The following is a 21,267-nucleotide window of genomic DNA, read 5'->3' on the forward strand; positions in this document are numbered from 1 at the left end:
CAAACTTTTTTGCAAACATCCAGTCCAGTTTCTCGGCTTGAGCGACAAAATTAGTGCAATTCTCCGCAATAAATTAATAAAATATCGCGATCAAGAGTCGTGAGACTTATATACATTAAGTATTTCACACAACGGCGAGGTCAAGCGACTCTGGCAGAATTAATTTTGTGTATCATGGACTCTAGAAGTGAAATACACAAATAAACGACGAGAAAATCACGCTTTGCACCTTCCATGGCACGTACAATCGGTACATGTTAATATTATTTCCCTGGTGATTAATCTCATGTAATTATTGGAACATGAGATTATCAGCAATTACTTTATTATCCAGACCCTTGAGCATTACTTGACAGTCGCGCTAAAATAAACATGGAAAAGATTATACACCGAAAACTCCTAATTATCTCCGCTTTTGTCACAATTACACAATTTAAATTAATTACTTTAAATGGGTCATAACTCTTTCTGTAATATCACAGCCTCTGTTGGAGAGTCCAAAGTCAATGCTGTGAGAGAATTTTACAATAGTTGCATTGTGATTACCTTTTATGCTATTCTTCCTCAACAGCTTGTCTGTATTTTCATAAACATACGTATGCAATTAAGCTAACCAATAAATTTGTAATCATCACAAAGGAATAATAGTAAGCATTTCACAATCACTTGAATAGATCTTCTGCTATTAGGCCGTTTGAGAGGAGAAAAACGCCCCGTTAAGTTCACTCTCCCCAAGGTGGAATCACTGCAACATCTTAGGCAAAGTATAGATAGAACGGCGCGCACAAGGACTAAACGGAACTGCAGAGTCGCAAATCATCAATTTTTCTGAGAAGACCGCGAAAGTGTGCTCGTGAGGTGGAAAAGAGCTGGAGCATGCTGAAAAAATGTGGAAACTTTTCTTTCCAGCATCACTGGTGAGTAAAGAGAAAAATGCCCAAGATGTATCCGTATCGGTAAAAATCATGACGATCACCCGATATGAATTCTTTCATGAAATTCTCCGTAAAACGCGATGAGTAATGAGGCGAAAATACAGTGTTGAGAAATTTTCATTAATTGAACCTCTCAATCACTTCATTACGTGTGCACAAGAGACGTATTCTCCGTGGTGTATCTTGAACTTTATGTATTCAACATCCTGTGGAAAAAAAAAGAATAACTCACTATCAGTCACATCTTCTCGTTATGGGGACAGTTGCTCAATGCAATGAAGGCATTTTTTCGAACGGATTGATTTATCTTTAATTGGATGACTCGAAGATGGTATCGAGCGAAGTGAAAATTACTTTTCACAGCCCACAAATTCCTTTCCTTTTTGGCATCAGTAAATTGTATCAAATCGCGCGATGTAATGTTGGATTGATGACGTGGAAATATTACAAAAAATATGTAGTTTTTTTTAAGGTATTCACATTATTTCTCTACTAATGCCTTGTTCTATATAATAATAATCAGTTTAGCAAATTTACTCTGTTTTCGTGTAAATTCTACATTCACAGATTGAAAGTTTTCATGCCTCGTTCCATATGAATATATGCAAAGTTCGATAGAGCTGTTAAATAACTCTAAGCAGTGATTTCGATTAGACGATTGTAATTCTATTATTTGTATGAAATCACTTCTGCTGAAGAGCTTTTCAGAGTTATTTGCTTTTATGACGATTAAAAGCTTGACTTGCCGAATCTTAGAACGTTAAATATTTACTCATTCTCATGTATGGTTTTTATCAAACATTCAATATGATGATGCATGATGCAATGCACTCGGCACGGTTGAGAGTGTACGCGAGATGTGTAATGTATGGCCCATCTCTGCGGTGTGAAGGTAAATTTTGTAGATTTGTACGTGTATTATTGTGGTCTCTGGCAATCTCAGAATCACACAACTCAAGAGGCAAGTACAGTTTTGCAGAAGTTTGGCGCGCTCCGAGAGGTGACTACATGACCGTCGCGCTGTATTATGACGTCTCTCTTATGGATGCTTAACACAATAGCACTACCGAGTATACGCTGTGGCATATAATCGTGTATGTAGCATGTGGTGAGGGTGACGTGTGGAGAAAAATTCAATACCTTATACACGATGGAGTCTGGTATATTTGCATAATATCAAACACAGTCAGTCTCAGTTGGTAATTCGTCGTGGAAACACCTGATCGTGCGATCACCTCTTTCTCACATCGCACGATCGCTCTTTTGAAATAAAAAGTGAAGTTTATAGTAGCAACGAAAGTGTAATCTCAGTTGAGTGGCTCGTTGGAGTGTTGTTCATCTTTATAAAATGTTGGAAAGTGTTGAATATTTTCACTGAATGATTGGTGGTACTGAATAATGTTGAATATTGCTAAAAATCGATCGGATTGGAGGAGTTTAGCATAAATTTTGAAGGAAGAAGAGTCACACAGTGCTAAATTTGAATATTTTCTCTCTAAATACCAACCATCTAATGGGTATTGTATGAGAAATTTCATTACTAATATACGTGAGAGTTTGAGGAAAGAGTGGCAGAAATATTGAAAATATATACACACATTCGCCTATTCTTTCCAAATAAATGAATTTTTTGGCGGATTTTTGCATATACAGTGGCGCCGCAATTAAATTCGTCTTTTTTGCGCCATTTGTTTTACTTAATGGAAGTTAATATGTTGTGTGTAAAAGAAATTTTTGGCAGATAGAAAATGCCATGATAAATTAATTCATTCACATAGACGAAGCGTCTCTCTACATGTGAGTTTCTTATATTCAGGAGATAATCGTAATGAGTTATGACATTGAGTTGGTTATTTCGAAAAATTTCTTATAGAGATGAGGTGAAAAGTTGCTTCTCTCATGTGTGTGTACATAATTATCATATGAGCATCTCTGCACCAACTCTCGTGTTGATTTTTTCACCGATTGTGCCATAATGCCAATTGATCCTATACGGAAATTTATTGTTCATATTTTACAACTCTAATTGACACAATCAAGAAGTTCTTTGGGCTCCTTCTAGTTCCGCTGCGAGTGATATATAATTTTGATGAATGAATCTGAAATTGTAATAAATATTTGCATAAATTACACACATTTATTTGCTGCCGAGTCACTTGTTTTCACAAGCACACAGATTATATAGACGTAAACGCGTAAGAATGCTATACATTCTGACAGCCAACACAGTTTTCCTCTCTGATCTCCCATTGAAGTCTCTTCTGAGAAGCAATTTTCAGTGTAGAATGAAATATAGAAAATACACATGCGGAGCAATTCTCTTAATTTACATATAGAATGATAAAAATGACGGGTAAATAGTTTTTCCACGCCAGAATAATTGATCTTTAGGAGAACTATGTATTGAAATTTATTTTGTGCTAATTGTATTGTTTTATCGCACTTCCAGGAAGATATGTGTATACTTTCTTCCATGAAGAAAGTGAATAATAAATGTGCGAAGTGATGTTTGAGAAGATCGCGAGCGCATACATTGATAGTTTTCTGCAAAGTGGATTCTTCACATCTCATGGGAGCAAATATTAAAAGTTTTCTTGAAACATCAAAAAGACGCACTTTGATTTTATTATACATATTTTCACATTATGTACATTTATAGAAAATGTGTGTATAGAGAGAGACCGCGTTGGTTTGGCACTGTGTGTGCGTTTTGACTGTGGAAATAATTATATAATTCGTATTCAAACGAATTTGAATAAATTACTGGAAAACGCCAGATGTGTCAAAATTTCACTTTCTATGCAAATATTTTTACAATAATACAATTTCAGTTTCTCTCTCTCACTCCGTCTGCTAAAATGGACGAATATCAAATTATTTACACAATTTTATCAGGCATGATGCGATAAGGTGGGCTTTCTACAATTTCCTGGAAAGCACAAGATGCATTGCGAACAATTAGTGCATACTGCATGAAAATCACTCTACCAGACTGTGTATAATTGAGATCACACTGCAGTGCAACGTGTGTGTGCTCAGTGTTGCGAAAGTTAAGTGAATTTTAGAGGAAAAAGATCGTGAGGCATCTTTTTGGGAAGTGCGACACCCAATCGTCATGGCTCTGGCGAATTTTTCTCTTCCTTTTGGCGCTGTCAATCAACCGTGGGTGGGAAATTTAAACCCACTGCAGCCGCCACCGCAGCACATTTCGGCCGTGAACAATTTGCTGTACGGCCCGGCGGGGCACCAGGAGAATGACGTCCCGGTGCCGGAGAGCGAGGCTGAGCAAGAGGCCTTCTTCAAGAACAGCCCCTACGCTCCGCCGCGCAATTCACAGTACCGCACGCGCAACAACTATCTGCCACCCCCACCAATCAGCCCGCAGCCACCCGTGGCGCAGAACGCATATCCCTCGCCCTCCCACGCGCCGCGCACCTATCAGCCGTCCACGAGAACGTACGGCGAGGGCCTCTACGCCATGCCGTCGCCGCCGCCGCCGTCCAGCAACACGCAGCAGTTCTTCAACAATGCGAATCCGCAGAACAACTACGACAACGGTCAGCCATACTCAGCGGCACCCACGCAGCCGCCAGGCGCGCCGCGAAACGTGCCGCAAGCGCAGAAGACTCATCAGCCATCGCCATCCGGCGGATACCCGCAGCGGCCGCCAGGCTACACCAAGGTGAGCGCCGGGCAGGGATCGCACACGCAAGTGCACGCGGTGCTCGACTACGACGAGGAGGAGAGCGACGACTTCTACGGCGACCGCGGCGAGAGCAGTCCGGACTCTCAGCGTAAGCCCCAACAGGTGCCAGGTGAGACACACACTCGTGATCCTCCCCTCCTGAGCGTAGACGTGCTGCAGAAGATTGAGAAACATGCTGTCGAGATTGTCAGTTCAGCGACATTTAAAATTAATATGAGAGCATACACGCGATAAATGTAATTCTTCCACTAATTAACGGATAATGTAGCTGAATATTGATTAATGGCCTCATCAATGAGCGATTGAATTCGCAGCGCTTCCATGAATAGTCACAATGAGATTCACTTTCAGTGTGGCGAATAGAGATGAAAGTGGTTCAGTGGATTAGCACAGCCGATTGGGGGCTCTCAATTTCCCCGTTTCGTTGATTTACAGACCTATTAAGAATGCGTAAGTCATAGTGCATAGACCAGGCTATGAAATTAAAGAAAAATCTAATTTTTTCTATTTCATTCGCTTACATATTTAGACAGAACCTTTGACTAAATTTCAATTCGTATGATTACAAACGCTAGAAAAAGCCAGACTTTTCCGATTAAGTAATTTATTATAATATTAAGCACAGTGACATGAATTTCATGTAGTCATGAGCCTGGTTTATTTGTATTAAAACCCCCAATAAAGATACAATAAGTATAATATGCTTATAGTCATAATCTCTAAAGCGGTAAAGATATATAACACGCGCAGGGTATTGTGGAATATTTCTTTTGTTACTCTTAGATGGTCGGTGAATTGTTTGAGGTCCCAATTAGGGAAATTCCTCAATTAAAAAACCACAAAATTGAATTGTTATTTAAGAAAATGTGGACAATAAATGTGCTAACAGAGTGCGATCTCTCTGTCTGAGCGAAATCCTGTAAATGATCATATTTGGCGGGTGATTCAAGTGAAACGTTTATTACCAGAATGTTGTGGGAAATTTGGGCACGCACACCCACTTTCAGTATCGCGAATCATTTGGACAATAAACACCGCAATTTTTGGCATCTTTCTTCGTCTACTTTTGGTCATGTCACACGACATGGACTTTTTAAGCCAATGCGAACAATTATGTAAATGTATTGTGACAAGGCATTAGTATTTGAGACACATTCCAAAATCATGTACAATCGTTTTTTTTGTACTTATCTACTCACTGAAATCTCTCAAGTGTACGATCGTTTTTTGCACACAGGTTCCCATCGATTAAATAATTATTCAACTGTTATTTCCAGAGATATATTCAATTTTGAATTGTTGCGATGGAGGAGCTTTGATTTTTCGCAGGAGTGACTGTAATTTATTATTGGAGACAAAGAAGATCGGTAAAAAAGTGGATGAAATAGAATAAATAGGAACAGATTCCCGATTTCACATGGAATTCCCCTAGTAGATTCTCGCGCTTGATTGAATCCCATCATAATCTGTTCTTTTCACATGGAGTCAATAACACGTTGAAAATTTTCGGTGTTTTTGTATCCGTGTCCGGTTCCTGTATTTAAGAATAGTGACTGACATTGTTTTTTCTTGCTCTCTTCACAAAAGTAGTGTGAAATGCTTCAGCACGTTGATTCAAAATTTATTTTTAGCAACACAACAATGAAGTTCTTCGGCGTGTCTTTCTTACCATGCATTCTAGATTGATGAATATCACTGATAAATGTCCTTTCTATCTACACACATTAAGGTGGAAAAATGCCGACTGTGACACCAATTCAAGGGCCTATCTTTATTAAAAATGGATCTGTTCCTGTTGTTCCTCTTTTCTCATATCCAACTGTAAATAATGGTTCTTTGGTTCAAATTCCGGTTCGTATACTTTGTACTCTTTGCCAGCATGGATGGGGTCTCATATTCTCATGTTCCATCAAATCGACATGCACATCATAATCTTGTATCATTCATAATCACGCGTTGGGGCCTTACGTAGCTCCTCATTCATTTATCACACGAAAATGTACAAAAGTAATGAATGAATTCTGGGAATGAGCAAAAGGAAAACATTGAAGTGCTGCAGCTTTTGTAAGTCCTCAGCATGTTTCACCAGATGGTGGCCGACGAAGGTATCTCAGGAGATTGATCTCCAAAGATTGCATTTCAACAAGCATTTTCCATTTTACCACTCTCTGTGCATTACGGCAAATAAACATTTACTCACTATTTAACCCAAATATAACTATCAATCGCCAGAGTTGCAAGAGTTTGTCTTGTTGCATTTGAAAATCGTGCAAAGTACTAGACAAACACACCAAGTGCAAAAGACAAACACTGCGAATGCCAATGAGAAACCTCAGGGAAAAAGCTCACGTTAGAGAATAAAGTTCTAGGCAGAAAGTCGTAATTTTTGAGACGCTTTGTAAAATATTATTCGTTGTACACAATGAAAGTCAACGCTATTATTAAATAAAAGCCTCAAGGCGACAAAATACTGTTATTGATGGCTGTCTCACTAACTATTGTAAACTATATGGCTTTCAAAGTGCAATATTGCGAATTGTCATACTATTTTCTGCGACATATAGCGATTCAGGTTGGCAACACAATCCCAGAAATTGTAACATTTGAACTTTTCTGGAAAAAGAGGCACGAAAACATATTCACATATTTGAACGATTTTAAAAGATTTCTGATTTAAAATTAAGTCAGTCTGCGACATTATACTATCTAAGTATTTTTATTGCTATGTATTCGGCCATTTACTTTCGCTCTGAAAGTGACGTCAATTCTAAAAATATGCATACATTAAAGTTGATATAATTTAAACCAGATCGGATGCTTTCTTGACACAACAAAGCGGAAAGAATGCCAGTGGAATCTCGGAAAAATGGCAAATAACTAAATGTCCATCATCATTGGTAAGATCTTACCGAGTCATTTTATATAACGAGTTTATTTACCAGGCATTTCATGAGAGCCATTGATTTGACCACGTGAGATTTATCTTCGCTGGCTTATTATCACAATAAAATGGAAGTAAAAAGAGATCTTTTGTGAATCTTCCTATTATGTACATATTTTTCCATAGTAAAGACCTATTAAATTTCAATCTAATTAATCAAGATGTGTCGTAACTTCAATTCACTTTCACAATTTTTATTTCGATCTCCCAGATGTGTCGACATACAAAAATGGTCACAACTTCTGTCTCACTCACATCTTAAGAGTGAATCATTTGGGAAACAACATAAAACGTATTTGCCAATCCAATTTTAACAAAAAAAAAGGAGGAGAGACGTTTTAATTTGATCGTGAAATTATAGACATGTTTTAAATACGATCAAATTGAGGTGTAATAAGAAATACTATAGATAAAAGGCGTAAATTGGACTATTGCATAACCACTAATTGACCTATATTTTTTTCGCCAAATAAAATGTAGAGCAAATTTTATTAGTTTCTTCGACAGACATGAGAGTTTTTCTCTGAGAAGCGAAGTTGTGTGGAGTTTCATTGTCACATCCTTTAATAAATTTCATGCCATCCATCAATTAATGATGAAAATAACCGCATTAATCTCAATTCGTCTCATTTGTAAACTGACCCATGAGCTTGCCATTGAGCAGCGAAGCTCAACTGGACAACACTTCCGAATTCACTTTGAACCCATCTAATCGAATTTATCTTCCTTCTCGCCAGATTTTGTGGACTGCGCTCTCCGTGGCACTTGGCATTGACATCCGTGGGGAGATTATCAGAGGAATACCGTGCATCAAGAGGAATTACCAACTGTTCTGTCCCTCGGCTGGCAATACGTATCCATCGTAAGTTATGTTGCCTCTCTCAACATCAATTGTACATTAGAAGTGCAAGCTTTTGTCTTCAACATGCACAATCCCATAAATTTATCATTGTGTGCGAAATGAAAATGAAAGGAATGACAAATTGGCCAGAATGGCAATTTGTGCCTCAACTACATTGAAATATCAATTTAACCGTGACAAATTTCGCGTAAAATTGTGATTGAGTTCAAGAAGAATGATGTGCCTGTGTTTCATTGCCCACAGCGCGAACCCAGATCACGCGTGAGGGGCAATAATAGCCATCTAGTTGTCACTATGACTCAGAGGGCAATATTTTTATGCAATATGTATCGATCTTTTGGCACAACTGGAGTCTCGCCAGATGTCTGTCCATGTGATTTTTACGTAATTAATTACGTAGTATCGCGGCACTCTGCGAAGTTCCCTCTACTCTTCCTCTGTTTTTTTGCCATTCAGTCATCTTTGCAGCCACCAAGAATGTGTGAATCACGACTCTGGAGGCATTTGTGAAGTTCATGTCACAGCAAAAGTGAGGCGTTCTTGAAAAGAAACAAATAGATGAACATCACTGGGTTCCATTCAAAATTCATGAACATCCAATTTTGCACCACTTCTCAAACCGTGATTGTTGTGATCACCAAACTTTCTTGGCATCTTCGGCTGACAACACCGTATACAATGTGCAAGAGCATGGATAATTTTGCAATACTTGCCCTTGCTCCTCGCATTTATAATAGTTCGTGTGGCGGAGATTTTTTCTCTCACCTTTGAGTTTCTCTAAGTCCGCTCTTTCTCCACATAGTATAACTTTACAACAATGAGAAAAAGACGTAACCGCGACCTGAATTTCAGCTAAATGTCGCTGAGAGTAAAATTAATGCAAAATATGTATATGGTTTAAGAGATTCAGCTATTGATACAGTGTGGAAGATATTTCCAAAAAGTCGCTCACAAGCACTACAAATAGAGTCAAATTTGATTTTTTTTTCTTCTTCTTCAACAACATGACGCAACATTTAAATGATGATAAATTTACACACAATCGCGCACAGAAAAAATATTTGGGAAAATTTCAATAAATAAGAATGTCACTCACAATTCAGAGCATTTTTGGTATGCAAACAATTACGCTCGTTTATTCATGCTGCGCGATCTCAAAAAGATGCCACTGATATTTGGTCTTTTCGATGTAACACAGGTGAGAAAGGGAAATTTAACAGTTGACAGAGAGAAATTTTTCACATAAACCCATGAGAATTTGTAATGCAAACTGGGCTGAGCACTAACTCAACTAATAATCACTTTTCCCAATGCTCAGGGATCGCATTGAGACTTTCATCGATGAGAATAAGGCGCTGATGAGGCGGATGTACGGAGATTTCCAAATGTCCTCCAATTACGGGCCGCCGTTGCAGCGACTCAGGAAGAAAAAGCGCAGCACGGAATCCGGAGCGGAAGACGACGACTGGGAATGGGGCGAAATGCCCGGCGTGCCGGATATGATAGGGCCACCGGACGCCAGTTCAGATCCCGTCCATGATGCCGGCCACAGTGGTGATTCGTACTTCAAGAAGTGGCGCAGCAAAAGGCAGAGCCAACGCCAGACTCCCATGGGGAATCGAAGTACCGCAAATCCGGGTAACCAAAGAATCACCAATCCCGGACCGACGAATGCGAACGACAGCAGTGGACGGTGAGAAAGATGTTGATTCTCTTAACTTAAGAGACGTGAAACATTGGGGAAGCGCAGGCAATTTTGGTCTCTGATGGTTTTTTGACAGTTTGAGACTTAATAGCTACAATCAAGGCTGCAATATTTTTCTATCATCGATTGTGGATTAAGAAGCCAGCTCATTGCTTATTCTCTCAATTGCAGGCTCGATATTTGCGAATCGAAAGTGGAAATTGTGGCGCCGTACTGGGCTTCCAATTCAGCCGGAAAAATTCGTGCCATTGTTAATACACAGCATTTCGAGCAAGCCATTCATCAAGAAGTCTGCACGTGAGTCAAAAACACACTCTATTTTTGATAAAAAGTATAACAACCTCACACATTTGCAGGAAACCACAAACTACACGCTGCGGAGGAGATTGTGGATGTGAGCAAAAGTACAAATGGCACAGACTACTGGCCTACGATCCAGACAATGATTGCAAAGGGATCTTCATGGATTGGTTCCTCTTCCCATCATGCTGTGTCTGCCGCTGCAGTCCGTAGTTCAATCCAACACCACCTAATTTCTCCTCTCCTTCCTCAAACGCATCTAACGAATGTTCTATTTTGTGTAAAGCGCTAGAATTAACATCTTTTTATACTTCCCTCTTTAGCTTATTGATTTACTATGTATTTGTTTTTTTGTACTTGATTTCCTTTCTTAGTTCTTTTTTTCTCATGTAAATCAGGCAAGAAAATGCGTTGTATTTTACTATTTTAGTTAATGAAGCAAAGAATATGGATTAATTGTAAGGAGATTAGACAATTACGATGAAATTTGTTATCAGGAGTAACATGATAATATTTATTATCGCACATCTCATTTTATCATATCATACACGTTGTAATGTAGTCTGTTCAGAGTTGCTAAGTGTATCGTATTTAGGTGTAGATAAGTTAGATGTTTCGAAAATTATCTCTCATAGAAATTTCCAATTTATGATTTATGGCTAAAAAAATTGAGATCACTCTTAGAGATATTTACAAAAATGACAATGTAGGATTTTGTGGCGATACGTTAAACAGAAAAACTTGTAAGTTTACGATCAAAGTCAAAGTTGACACTCTTAGTTTAGAAGGAGTCATTGATCATTGACGGTTGGAGCGTCGAATGATGGTGAAAACGCGCCTGACGTTAGAGGAAACACAAAGAGCGCCAACATTCTGATTCATTTCTTTATTATGACATCAATGAGTGATTTAACATGATTCGTCGTTTTTTTCTATTAAGACTTGAATATCTATGAATATCAATAAACGTATGATTATTATTGTGGCTAATGTAAGCAGCTACCATTCGATTTTTTGTCAGCTCAGACATTTGGAGTTCAAGTGGTTCTGCTTTAACCCAAATACGACTGCTGGACAGAAACATTCGTCAGTCACTGTTGAACCTCTGGCGAGGAAAGATCTCTTTAGACTATAACATAGTAATTGCTTGTTGGCGGTGAAAGTGTTTGAGCGATGGAACAGAAAAAGTATCCTATGCTTCTCTCGGATCTCGATGAGTTGCCAAGAATCAGTTTCGCGGGATATGATCTGTATTTCGACCCCAATTTGTGTCCCATTGCAACCAAAGTGGCCAATGAGGTGCTCCAGGAGACAGAGGAAAAGAAACAAAGGTGCATAGGCGAATTGAGAAAGCTTCTGGAGCAGGAGAAGAATCTCGTGGTTCCCATTGATAATGAGGGATGGCTCATCCGATACTTACGAGCCAGAGACTATGATGTAACTGAGACATTCCATCTGGTAACGCAACGTACTCAGCACACTTTGCATAGTTATTGATGATTTGTGTACTTTTCAATTCTAGATCAGAAGATATTACAAGTTCAAAATCAAGTATAGTGATATGTACAAGGACTTTATTCCATCCAAGATGACCCACTTGTACGAGCACATGCTGTTCACAGGCACGCCCGAGAAGGATGACATGGGAAGAAGAGTTCTGTTCATAGAGATTGGCAGTAAGTGAAGCATTCCTATCATATGTATTTTATTCCAATTGAGTGTTTACTTTTACTTTCGCACAAGTGTGTGTCACTCATGTCGTTATGGTTTACGTGCAAATAATTTTGGTACCAAAAGTGGCACCATTGAATCATTTAAATTTCTTTTGGCTCTCAATGCTAACGAAATATGACTTGCGTAGCCAAAAAAAAAACGTGTTATTGTACCATTACTTATACTCTCACATCATTCAGCTACAAGTTTCGATGAAATGAAAGCCCAACAGTTTGATTATTGGAATTGGGCAAACATTACAGAACATCTCAGCATCATATAAAAACTTTTAATGGATTTGAAGAAATCTCACACATCTCATTGATACAATGAAACAATAACAAGGTGTAAAAAAAAGATTTTTGGCGTTTTTACCAGTATAACTAATCAGACTGACTGGTTTGCTTGTTTTCCTGACTCTGCATAATTACGGAAAAGAATATTTTTCGCATACCGTTGAACAATTAAGTAAAACCAAAAAGCTTCCACTGTTTTTACCTAATATGCACTTTACGATTGAAATTTGTACTTAATTTTATATTAACTATCTAATAAATCTCAGAAGCCTTGAAAGCATAGCATGTTTACTAAAATGCAAGTTTGCGAGAATCTGGAAAATCCAAGCGATCGCTCAGAACCGCACAACGTAAATAGGGGAGATCGGGTAATTTTGGGTAGATATTGGAAATGTTTCATCTATCAACTAATGAGATTTTTTCGATTTTTTGCAAGAACTATTGAGCATAATGAAAACAGTATGAAGAAAGATTGAAGAGTGGTATTTCGCTCCTAATCAAGATGATATTGCAATATATGTAATTGTTAAGCGTTAGGAGAAAGTGCAGAATCTGATTAAATTTCTATAGAGAAATATTAAAACTGCACCGCCTCCCCTTCTATGGAAATAATTACACCATCCAGTATGAAGATATTTGTAGATTGTATCCCAAATCTCCACATGAACATATTTGTTAAATGATTACACTGTGCTAAAAGAAATCTACTTTATTGAACATGTTGCCTAATACTGATGGTGCTCATGATTTATCACTTTTTGTTTTTATCCATCCATCCATCATAAACTCTTGTACTCTTTATTGTCGGCTAAACACCAAACCTTTCCAATTCCGTATAAACAAAAAATAAAGAGAATGGTTCGAATGAAATTTTCACTGAAAATCTTCTACACGCTATGCAAGTGAGCTTTTGGACGCGAGGTAATAATATTACTGTGTCGTTTCTTTTTTTTCCAGAGAAGTGGAAGCACAAGATTGTCTCCATCAAGGAACTGTTCAGAGTGTGCATTCTGATTATGGAGGCCGCCAGTCTGGAACCCACCACCCAAGTTCTGGGCGGTCAAGTGGTCGTTGACGCGAAGGGATTCAACTTGTCGCGCGCCAACAAATTCACGCCCAACATCCTGAGGATGGGCATCAAGTGGATACAAGACTGCATTCCGATTAAGATTGTGGCCTTTCATGTGATAAATGAGAACAAATTTGCGGACATCGTGTGGAATCTGGCGAAGCCTCTGCTGAGGCAAGAATTCCGGGAGCGTATTCACTTCCACGGCACAGATTATGCAGCGCTGCAGAAGTGGATTCCGCCCAGGTGTCTCTTCACACACTACGGCGGAACGGTGGAAATCCCTGAACTTCCGACTCACGACGAGCTCTGGGAGCAATACTCGCAATGGGCCGACAAAGCTGACAAGGAGTTTGAAGTTGTTAATTCGTATGGTTTTAAGAATTGAAAAAAAAATTTGAACAGGTTTGGAGGAGCAATTGAAAGATTGGCTACTATTTGGTGATTGAAGGTGCTTTTTTCTGGTGGAATAAATGTGTGCGGTGTAGAAAAAGTCTAGGAGTTTCTTTGACCTTCACGGAGATGAATTTTCGGGGAGGGAAAACGTCCAATCGCGTGCGTTTCTCTCGAGACACATTAGAGTCTTAGGTACATTTGGAAATACAAACTACCTGCCGAAATAGTTTGCTGGCAAAATCCATCATTATTAATAGTCTATCTGTGCTGTCGCTCTCGTGAGACTCTGCGTGAGACACATTGCGTTTCTTCAAAGCAATAGTGTTGGGGGAAAAAACGAACGCCAGTTGTTGCTGAACTTTGCCTCGTGACGGTGTTTGAGTGTTTAATTGTTGTTTTGATTGCGCCAGTGTTTTACAATCATGTCAAGCAAAAAATATCCCATGATGCTATCCGATTTGGATGATATTCCGCCACTGAAGTTCGCTAATTATGAGTTGATTTTCGAGTCGGAATTGACTGATTTCTCGCGAGATGTGGCGCTCAAGGAACTCCGCGAGACGGAGACTGTTTGCAAGGATGCCGTTTGGCAGCTGCGGAAGCTTCTGGATGCCGAGGAAGATCTCGTGACGCCACTCCACAATGAACACTGGCTCATAAAATTCCTCAGGCCGTGCAAATTTTACCCGGAGAGTGCGAGAAATCTCATTAAGCGGTACTATGAGTTCAAGGAAAAACATTCCAATATCTACGACGGACTTTTACCTTCGCAACTTTCAAGTGCATTCCAAGAAGACATGATAAAAGTCGTGCCTAAACGCGATCACAGAAGAAGGCGCATTCTCATCATTGAAGCGGGAAGTGAGTCAGAGAATATTATTCCACATTCATTAGCTATGCAAATAAACAACTTCTACTCTTGAACAATCAGAACCGTGGAACACCAAAAGGGTGACACCGCAGGACTTGCTGAAAATGTGCATTATGCTCGTGGAGGCGGCGATTCAGGAGCCCGACACTCAAGTCAATGGAGCCGTGATCATCTTCGATCTGGCGGGATTTTCAGTGTCGCAAGCAAGAGTAATAACACCGACGTTCATAAAGATAATCGCCACTTGGATTCAGGTAAGAACGCACGAGGCAATATAAAATCATTAGCATCTCGTTTTTATTCTAACATATCTTTCGTCATATTATTTGGAACAGGAATCCATACCTGTCAGAATCAAGGCTTTCCACATCGTCCATGAAACTTTTATAATCGATGTGCTGTACAAAATGGTTAAGCCATTCCTCAAGCAAAAACTCAGAGATCGCATACATTTCCATGGCAAAAACTATTCCACTCTTCACCAGCACATCCCGCCAGAGTACCTCTTCACCACTCACGGGGGCGTCATAGAGCCGCCGAATTGCGCCAATCAAGCGGAGATGTTCGATGCTTATGCGAAATTCTTGGGGATATTCGACGAAGAATATCGCACAATTAGTTCTTATGGATATAAGAGGAAGTAGTGATTGTTCTAGAAAGGGAATTTATTTATAACACCCGATCAAATCCATGTGCCTTTGAATAGCTGTAATCGGTGGAATACAAAAGATTGTTTCCCGCAATCTCAAGTTACATGTATTATTTAATAGGAATAGGACTTTGAGAATACATGACAAAACATATTAGATTTTGGAGTAATCAGTTGTATTTATTAAAAATCTGTCTTAAAAATTTATTAGGCAGTTTTTATTCTTTCCTACAGCTATTTTTTACACCACCAGGAGCGTCTAAAACAGCGGCATCATTTTTCCTTTTTTCACCCGGCTCCTGAGAGTATATGGAACTTCCGGAAGTTCCTTTTCAGCCTTGTTTATGACTCCTTGCCCTCCGTTTGAAGATTTCTTGACATCGTCCTTGATTTTTCCAGTGGTTTTGTTTTCGTCCTTTGTGTTCTTCGTCTGTTTAGCTCGTCGATTGGGATGATAACTTCTATCCGAATAATTAACGTTGGTGTTTCTATCCCGAAGAGATCTCTTTGTGGTATTTTCTTCATCTTCTGTCGATTGTTTTTTTGACTCGATTGTATTGTTGTTGACTTCTTCTCTTACGTCTTCATCAGTGTCCTGGAAAGGCAAATCGATAGTCACTATCTATGGCTAAAACATTGAGTAATCTCTTACCTCTTTCGGTGTTACAAGTTCCCACAAAAACTTGTGATCCGCAATATTAAAACAGTCCCCGGACTTGAGGAACTCCTCTTCAACTACTGAAACCCCATTGAGCTGGACTGGATTATCAGTAGACAGATTTTTGATTTGAATCTGCAGAGAGAACGAGTAAGAACATTTGGGAACTCTTGGAAATCACTATCATACCATATCAAGCGCTCCTATCCCAATACTGCAGTGGAAGGGCTCAACGTTGGGTTCCTTTAGCTGGATGTCGCAAATGGAATCCTGTCCAATGTACAGCGTACTTCTTCTGGTGCTATGGACAATCTTATCCTCTCCATGCCCCGTCCACTGTGTTAGCTTTCCTCCAAACAACCCGTAAGCTTTCGCCATCCTTTCAAACACCCAGACTTTTTCACACTATTCACAGCCGTCTAGCCAACACATCCGACACGGTAATAAAGCTTCGTTTTCATTGAGAGTGACAAAAATTGTCAAATATACTAAATGCATTCACGGCCTTCTAAAATTTACCGTTGAATAATTCTGAAGAGCAAAAAGATTTGCACAATATGCCGCCAATTTTGCGGCGAATACGGCGAATATCGTCTAAGTGAATTCCAGCGCCTCACGTGGCATTGAGTGAAATCATCCATATAAATAAAGCGAGTGACCACATTTTCTGCTCTATCAAATTGAGCTATTTCTCTTGATTTACACAATATTTGGCAAATAAGTGTGACTCGGAGGTATTCTTACTTCTTCGCAATCAAGTTCAAGTACAAAAAACACTCCACTGACAATCATGGCAAGTAAAAATTTACTATTATCAGATTTGACATAACCTCAAATGCTTGCGTTTACAATCGTGATGTTCTATTCCATTTCCTCACATTTCAGACGGACGACGTTAATCCTAAAGCCTACCCGCTGGCCGATCCTGTTCTCACATCGAAAATCATGACTCTTGTGCAGCAGGCGCTCAACTACAAGCAGCTCCGGAAGGGCGCCAATGAGGCCACCAAGACTCTGAACAGAGGCATCGCTGAGTTCATAGTGATGGCAGCTGACGCCCAGCCGCTGGAGATTCTGCTCCACTTGCCGCTTCTTTGCGAGGATAAGAACGTTCCATACGTCTTCTTGCGCTCAAAGCAAGCTCTGGGGCGCGCCTGCGGAGTCTCCCGACCGATTGTCGCCGCTGCCGTGACGGTGAACGAGGGCTCGCAATTGAAGTCACAGATCACCAGCATTCAGCAGGAGATTGAGAGGCTTCTTGTTTAATATTTTTACTTGTATTTTTACAATAAATTCATTCGTAACATTACAATTTTTCGCGGTATTCTCAGAAGCGTCGAAGTCCACTAGAAGAGGCCAGAGATTGCTTCGAAGGATCGTCTGGAACGCGCACCAGGAGAATGCTTTTGGGTCCAGTATTCCATAGGGCGCCTGACTTGTCGATAACATACGCTTCCACGGTGACTTGCCACTGGCCACCGACGGAAATTGGAGTTCCCATCGAGCTAGTCTGGATGTTGTTGAGCTGCAGTAGGAAACTGCCCGAGAGAAAATCCCTGTGAGGTTTCACGGTCTGCGTCATGGTGATATCGTTGAGCTGCTTCACTTCGCCGGGCCGCTGGCTGATCAATTGAGAGACCAAAGTCAGCTGCACTGAGTCAATGGAGCGGAAGAGGTTTGGCCTGGAGCCACTGTGCTGAATTACGCCCTCCACCTTCACCACCAGATTGCTGTTGGGCTGCACGTTGACTGGCTCCCCGGCGGCTCTGGGCTGTGGCAGCACGGACAGCTTAATGGAGGTGTTCTGGAGTACTTGGAAGAAGAAGCGAGGAATGCAGTGAGGAACACTCATGGCCACGCCAATCTGACTGAGCAGCACTTGAGTGTGTTCAGTCGTGATGGATTTCTTGTTGTTAGTTTCCTTGGGCAGCTTCTGCATCTCCTTAATGATGCGCTGGCAGCCGTTGAGAAAGAGTCTCGTTTCCGGATAGGAGCCCTCGGTGGGCTGATTGGACGAGTCCGAAGGTGAGACGAAGCATATCGCCTCCACAGAGTTCCCGAGAACACCGCACAGATATTGGGCGACTTGAAGATATTCCAGAGTGCAAGGATCAGCATCAAATGCCGATTTGTAGAGCTTCAAATAAGCATCTTCGCACATTTTGAATGTCTTCACAGTCTTCCTGAGTTGATTTGTCACATGTCCGTACATTTGCAGGTGATCCCGAGAGTTCTGAGCCAGACTCTGGGCGATCGCGGGCGGGAGAGTGATCAGTTGGGTATTCTTCGTGATGACCGCCGTGAAAAGGGCTTCCAGAAACTGACCACGGAGGCGAATGAACTCTGACTGGAAGGTCATTGGGTGATTCGGCGAAGAGCTCGCCTTAAGTGTGGCCAGAGCCTTCCAGTACATCGCAATGGACTTTTGCAGTCTCTGCGACAAAGACAGAAACTCCTCCGGATTCGCTGATTTGTACTTCTTCACGATGTCATCGAACTCCCGGCCGTACATGAGCACACACTCCGCCTTGGACATCTGCGATAGAGCCACGAGGAAGAAATGCAGCTTCTCCAGAGACACCACATTTGCTAGTTTGGCGTATATCTTCGCCGAGAGGAAGTGATGACCATATCTGGACGCCGACCTGGCGATGCGATACTGCGACCAGCAACTAATGGCATTCACCACCTTCTCGAGGACGCTGAAGACACTCTCCGGAATCAGCACGCCGAGATGAGATTGCAAACAGACTGCAGTCATGATCTCAATGAACTGGACGTTTTTCTCGGCGAGGCCCTTGTCCACGAGGAATGACAGCTTCCGCAGGATGTCTGGCAGCAGAGCGTGAATAGGATTCTTCCCACTCTGACCCTCGTCCACATCCATTCGCTCCTCTCCAGAGACGCCGAATCTGTTGGTGCTGAATTGAGAGCAAAGAGCTGCGAAAGTCTCACAGATCAGCACCGTGTGCTTGTCGCAGTAGACGAACTGATCCAGCAGCAGACTGCCCATGAGATCCACGAATGACTCCCCAAACTGCGGATCCTTCTCAGACAGCTGCACACCACACTTGAGATACTGAGCGAACTCCCGGGTGAATTTCTCCTGCGGCAGGGAAGTCACAATGAGGCTCTCTAGGTGCAAGTTGATGAGATTCATGTACTTCGCCGGCGGCACGATGTGCTCCACGTGGCAGTAGAGAATGAGGCTTGTGAGTATGGCGAGGGCTTTCGCGCTGGCGCTGTGATGCTCAAGTGTCAGGCAGCCTGAGCACAGATCATACACCAGTTGCTGCTCCTCGGACAGCAAAGAATGGCATGTGACGGGACATCGGGTGAGAGTCATAACGACAGCTAGAATGAGGCTCTGCTCATTGCCATCATCTGTGCACTCTCTGGCGATGGTCAGCAGGTTCCGGACCGTTCCGTTGGGCCACAAGTGCGCTCCCTTATCGGCAAGACTCTGCAGAGAATGTAGCACTTGATAGCGCACTTTCCTCCGCGGATCCATCAGATATTCCAGCAGCACATTTACCTGATCCGGAATGTCCACAAGCGTCTGACACGAGAGCTTCGATAGCGAGTCCAGAATGACCACCACAAAGTTCTCTGATGGATACTTAGGCAGCAAATTCACGCAGAGCGTCTTCACGAGAGCCGCCGTGTTGGCGTCGTGATGCATGTGACGCAGCACAGGAATCAGCTGCAGCTTCATGTTGATGGGCGTGTTGAGAGACTCAATCATCGTGGCCACTTTCGAGCACATGCTGATGGCGAAGGTCTTCGATTGGGCGGCAAACTGGACGCTAGCGTAGATTGCAGCCTCCACTTCCACCATATCATGGCTATCCAGCGCCTGGCGGATTGCGTGATGGACTTGAGGCTTCTCCGGGATGATTCTCGCCACAGCGCCCAGCGTCCGGATGGCCAGGGCGCGTTCTATGGGGTTATTCGAGTGCGTCACGTAGAAAATGCGCTTTACAAACTCATCCACACTCAGAATCTTGTCCAAGTGTTTCTCACTTTGCTGGCACACACGCAGAACCCACAGGCGCAGCAGATTGGACCTGAAATGAACACTGTTTAGCAATAATCTTGAGGCATTTTCCAAACACAAATTTTACCCATTTTGAAAGAACTCCGCTAACTTGAGAAATGACGAATTGATCAAGATGGGAAAAGGATACTTTTCAAAGAGTTTAGGGAATCTCACGATTGCCTCGCACTGTTCTCCAACTTTTGAACATCGTAATCCTGTAAACAAGTAAACGGATTAGGTAAAAATTGGAATATTTTAGAGGAAAAGCCGCAACCTTTGTCAAGTTCCGTCATTGAAGAATTTGCATCCTGCTCGTTTTCGTTGAGAAAACTCTCATTATTCACACGAATTCCTAGGGAATTGGACATTTTTTACAGTGATCACCGCACAAAGACTGATTAAACGCGAGATTTGTAGCGAAAATGAAGGATTTTCAAAGCTTTTTGGAGAAAAACTGCAAACCATGAAAATGTAAACAGCGAATGTGACAGCAAGGCGAGCCGCAAAAATTGTAGCGGCGTCTGATTTGAAACCTCCGCTTGAGGGCGCTGACAATTGCTTTTTGAATATGTAGAATCCGGTTCCGGTTGGATATTTGCATAATCCGCCAAAACAATAGTATTATTTATGTTATTATTAAGTTTGGTAAAGCAACAAATTGGTGTTCAGCTGCTTTATTGGGGAATTAGCAAAACTTCCGTTCAAACAGTGTATCAAAAACCATTCATTTATTCTTCAATTTCCATAAGTTTTATCTTCTTTTTTACTACTTTCCCACAGAATGCTGATGAAGAAGATGGAGAGTTGGCCAGGAGCGTTTTTCTAGAAGAGACAAACTTTTCAGGTCAGTGCAAAAAGCTACAGATAAATACTATTTCCGGGAATTTGATTTTCATTTTCTGCGGGTTACATATAGTTCAGTTCAGCGTGTAATTCATAACAAGACGGATCTGTGAGATTTATTTAGCAGAAATGAGGCGTGGCGGAAAGTTCATTTGTTAAATGAATTTGTATTCCACCTCAGAGTTTATTAGCCATAACATTTACACACGTTTCACGGATGAAGTTTCATTTTTCATTTTACAACCCCTCCAACAATATGCATACGAACGTAATTCCGCACGAGG

The 21,267-nt window shown here is 41.1% G+C and overlaps 6 protein-coding genes across 7 annotated transcripts; 4 read left to right on the top strand and 2 right to left on the bottom strand.

The window, feature by feature from the left end:
* Positions 1-2,134: 2,134 nt before the first annotated feature.
* On the top strand, positions 2,135-11,433 carry LOC132262605 (protein spaetzle 3). 2 transcript variants are annotated; one of them, XM_059761915.1, is made up of 7 exons: positions 2,135-2,452; positions 3,831-4,750; positions 6,371-6,492; positions 8,320-8,444; positions 9,763-10,137; positions 10,321-10,446; positions 10,506-11,433. In XM_059761915.1, exons 2-7 carry the CDS (start codon positions 4,051-4,053, stop codon positions 10,660-10,662), a joined length of 1,605 nt encoding a protein of 534 aa, XP_059617898.1. In that variant the 5' UTR covers positions 2,135-2,452; positions 3,831-4,050; the 3' UTR covers positions 10,663-11,433. The 2 variants fall into 2 exon arrangements, with proteins under 2 accessions (XP_059617898.1, XP_059617899.1); XM_059761916.1 differs by having other exon boundaries at positions 2,135-2,323.
* An 11-nt stretch (positions 11,434-11,444) lies between these two features.
* LOC132262606 (alpha-tocopherol transfer protein-like) lies at positions 11,445-14,009 on the top strand. Its single transcript, XM_059761917.1, has 3 exons — positions 11,445-11,907; positions 11,972-12,125; positions 13,416-14,009. Exons 1-3 carry the CDS (start codon positions 11,623-11,625, stop codon positions 13,913-13,915), a joined length of 939 nt encoding a protein of 312 aa, XP_059617900.1. The 5' UTR covers positions 11,445-11,622; the 3' UTR covers positions 13,916-14,009.
* A 336-nt stretch (positions 14,010-14,345) lies between these two features.
* On the top strand, positions 14,346-15,646 carry LOC132262415 (clavesin-1-like). Its single transcript, XM_059761688.1, has 3 exons — positions 14,346-14,784; positions 14,855-15,048; positions 15,130-15,646. Exons 1-3 carry the CDS (start codon positions 14,346-14,348, stop codon positions 15,436-15,438), a joined length of 942 nt encoding a protein of 313 aa, XP_059617671.1. The 3' UTR covers positions 15,439-15,646.
* Positions 15,647-15,702: 56 nt separating this feature from the next.
* Positions 15,703-16,526, bottom strand: LOC132262065 (proliferation marker protein Ki-67-like). Its single transcript, XM_059761196.1, has 3 exons — positions 16,291-16,526; positions 16,096-16,236; positions 15,703-16,038 (listed from the first exon to the last, which is right to left on the bottom strand). The coding sequence occupies exons 1-3, from the start codon at positions 16,477-16,479 to the stop codon at positions 15,703-15,705; spliced, it is 666 nt and encodes a 221-aa protein (XP_059617179.1). The 5' UTR covers positions 16,480-16,526.
* Positions 16,527-16,658: 132 nt separating this feature from the next.
* On the top strand, positions 16,659-17,469 carry LOC132262416 (NHP2-like protein 1 homolog). Its single transcript, XM_059761689.1, has 2 exons — positions 16,659-16,699; positions 16,920-17,469. The coding sequence occupies exons 1-2, from the start codon at positions 16,659-16,661 to the stop codon at positions 17,365-17,367; spliced, it is 489 nt and encodes a 162-aa protein (XP_059617672.1). The 3' UTR covers positions 17,368-17,469.
* On the bottom strand, positions 17,336-20,626 carry LOC132261539 (integrator complex subunit 7). Its single transcript, XM_059760388.1, has 3 exons — positions 20,415-20,626; positions 20,226-20,355; positions 17,336-20,168 (listed from the first exon to the last, which is right to left on the bottom strand). The coding sequence occupies exons 1-3, from the start codon at positions 20,506-20,508 to the stop codon at positions 17,429-17,431; spliced, it is 2,964 nt and encodes a 987-aa protein (XP_059616371.1). The 5' UTR covers positions 20,509-20,626; the 3' UTR covers positions 17,336-17,428.
* Between the last annotated feature and the right edge of the window lie 641 nt (positions 20,627-21,267).

The sequence above is a fragment of the Phlebotomus argentipes genome, unplaced genomic scaffold (genome assembly GCF_947086385.1).
Source record: "Phlebotomus argentipes unplaced genomic scaffold, Phlebotomus argentipes genome assembly contig_15, whole genome shotgun sequence".
Lineage (NCBI taxonomy): Eukaryota > Metazoa > Arthropoda > Insecta > Diptera > Psychodidae > Phlebotomus > Phlebotomus argentipes.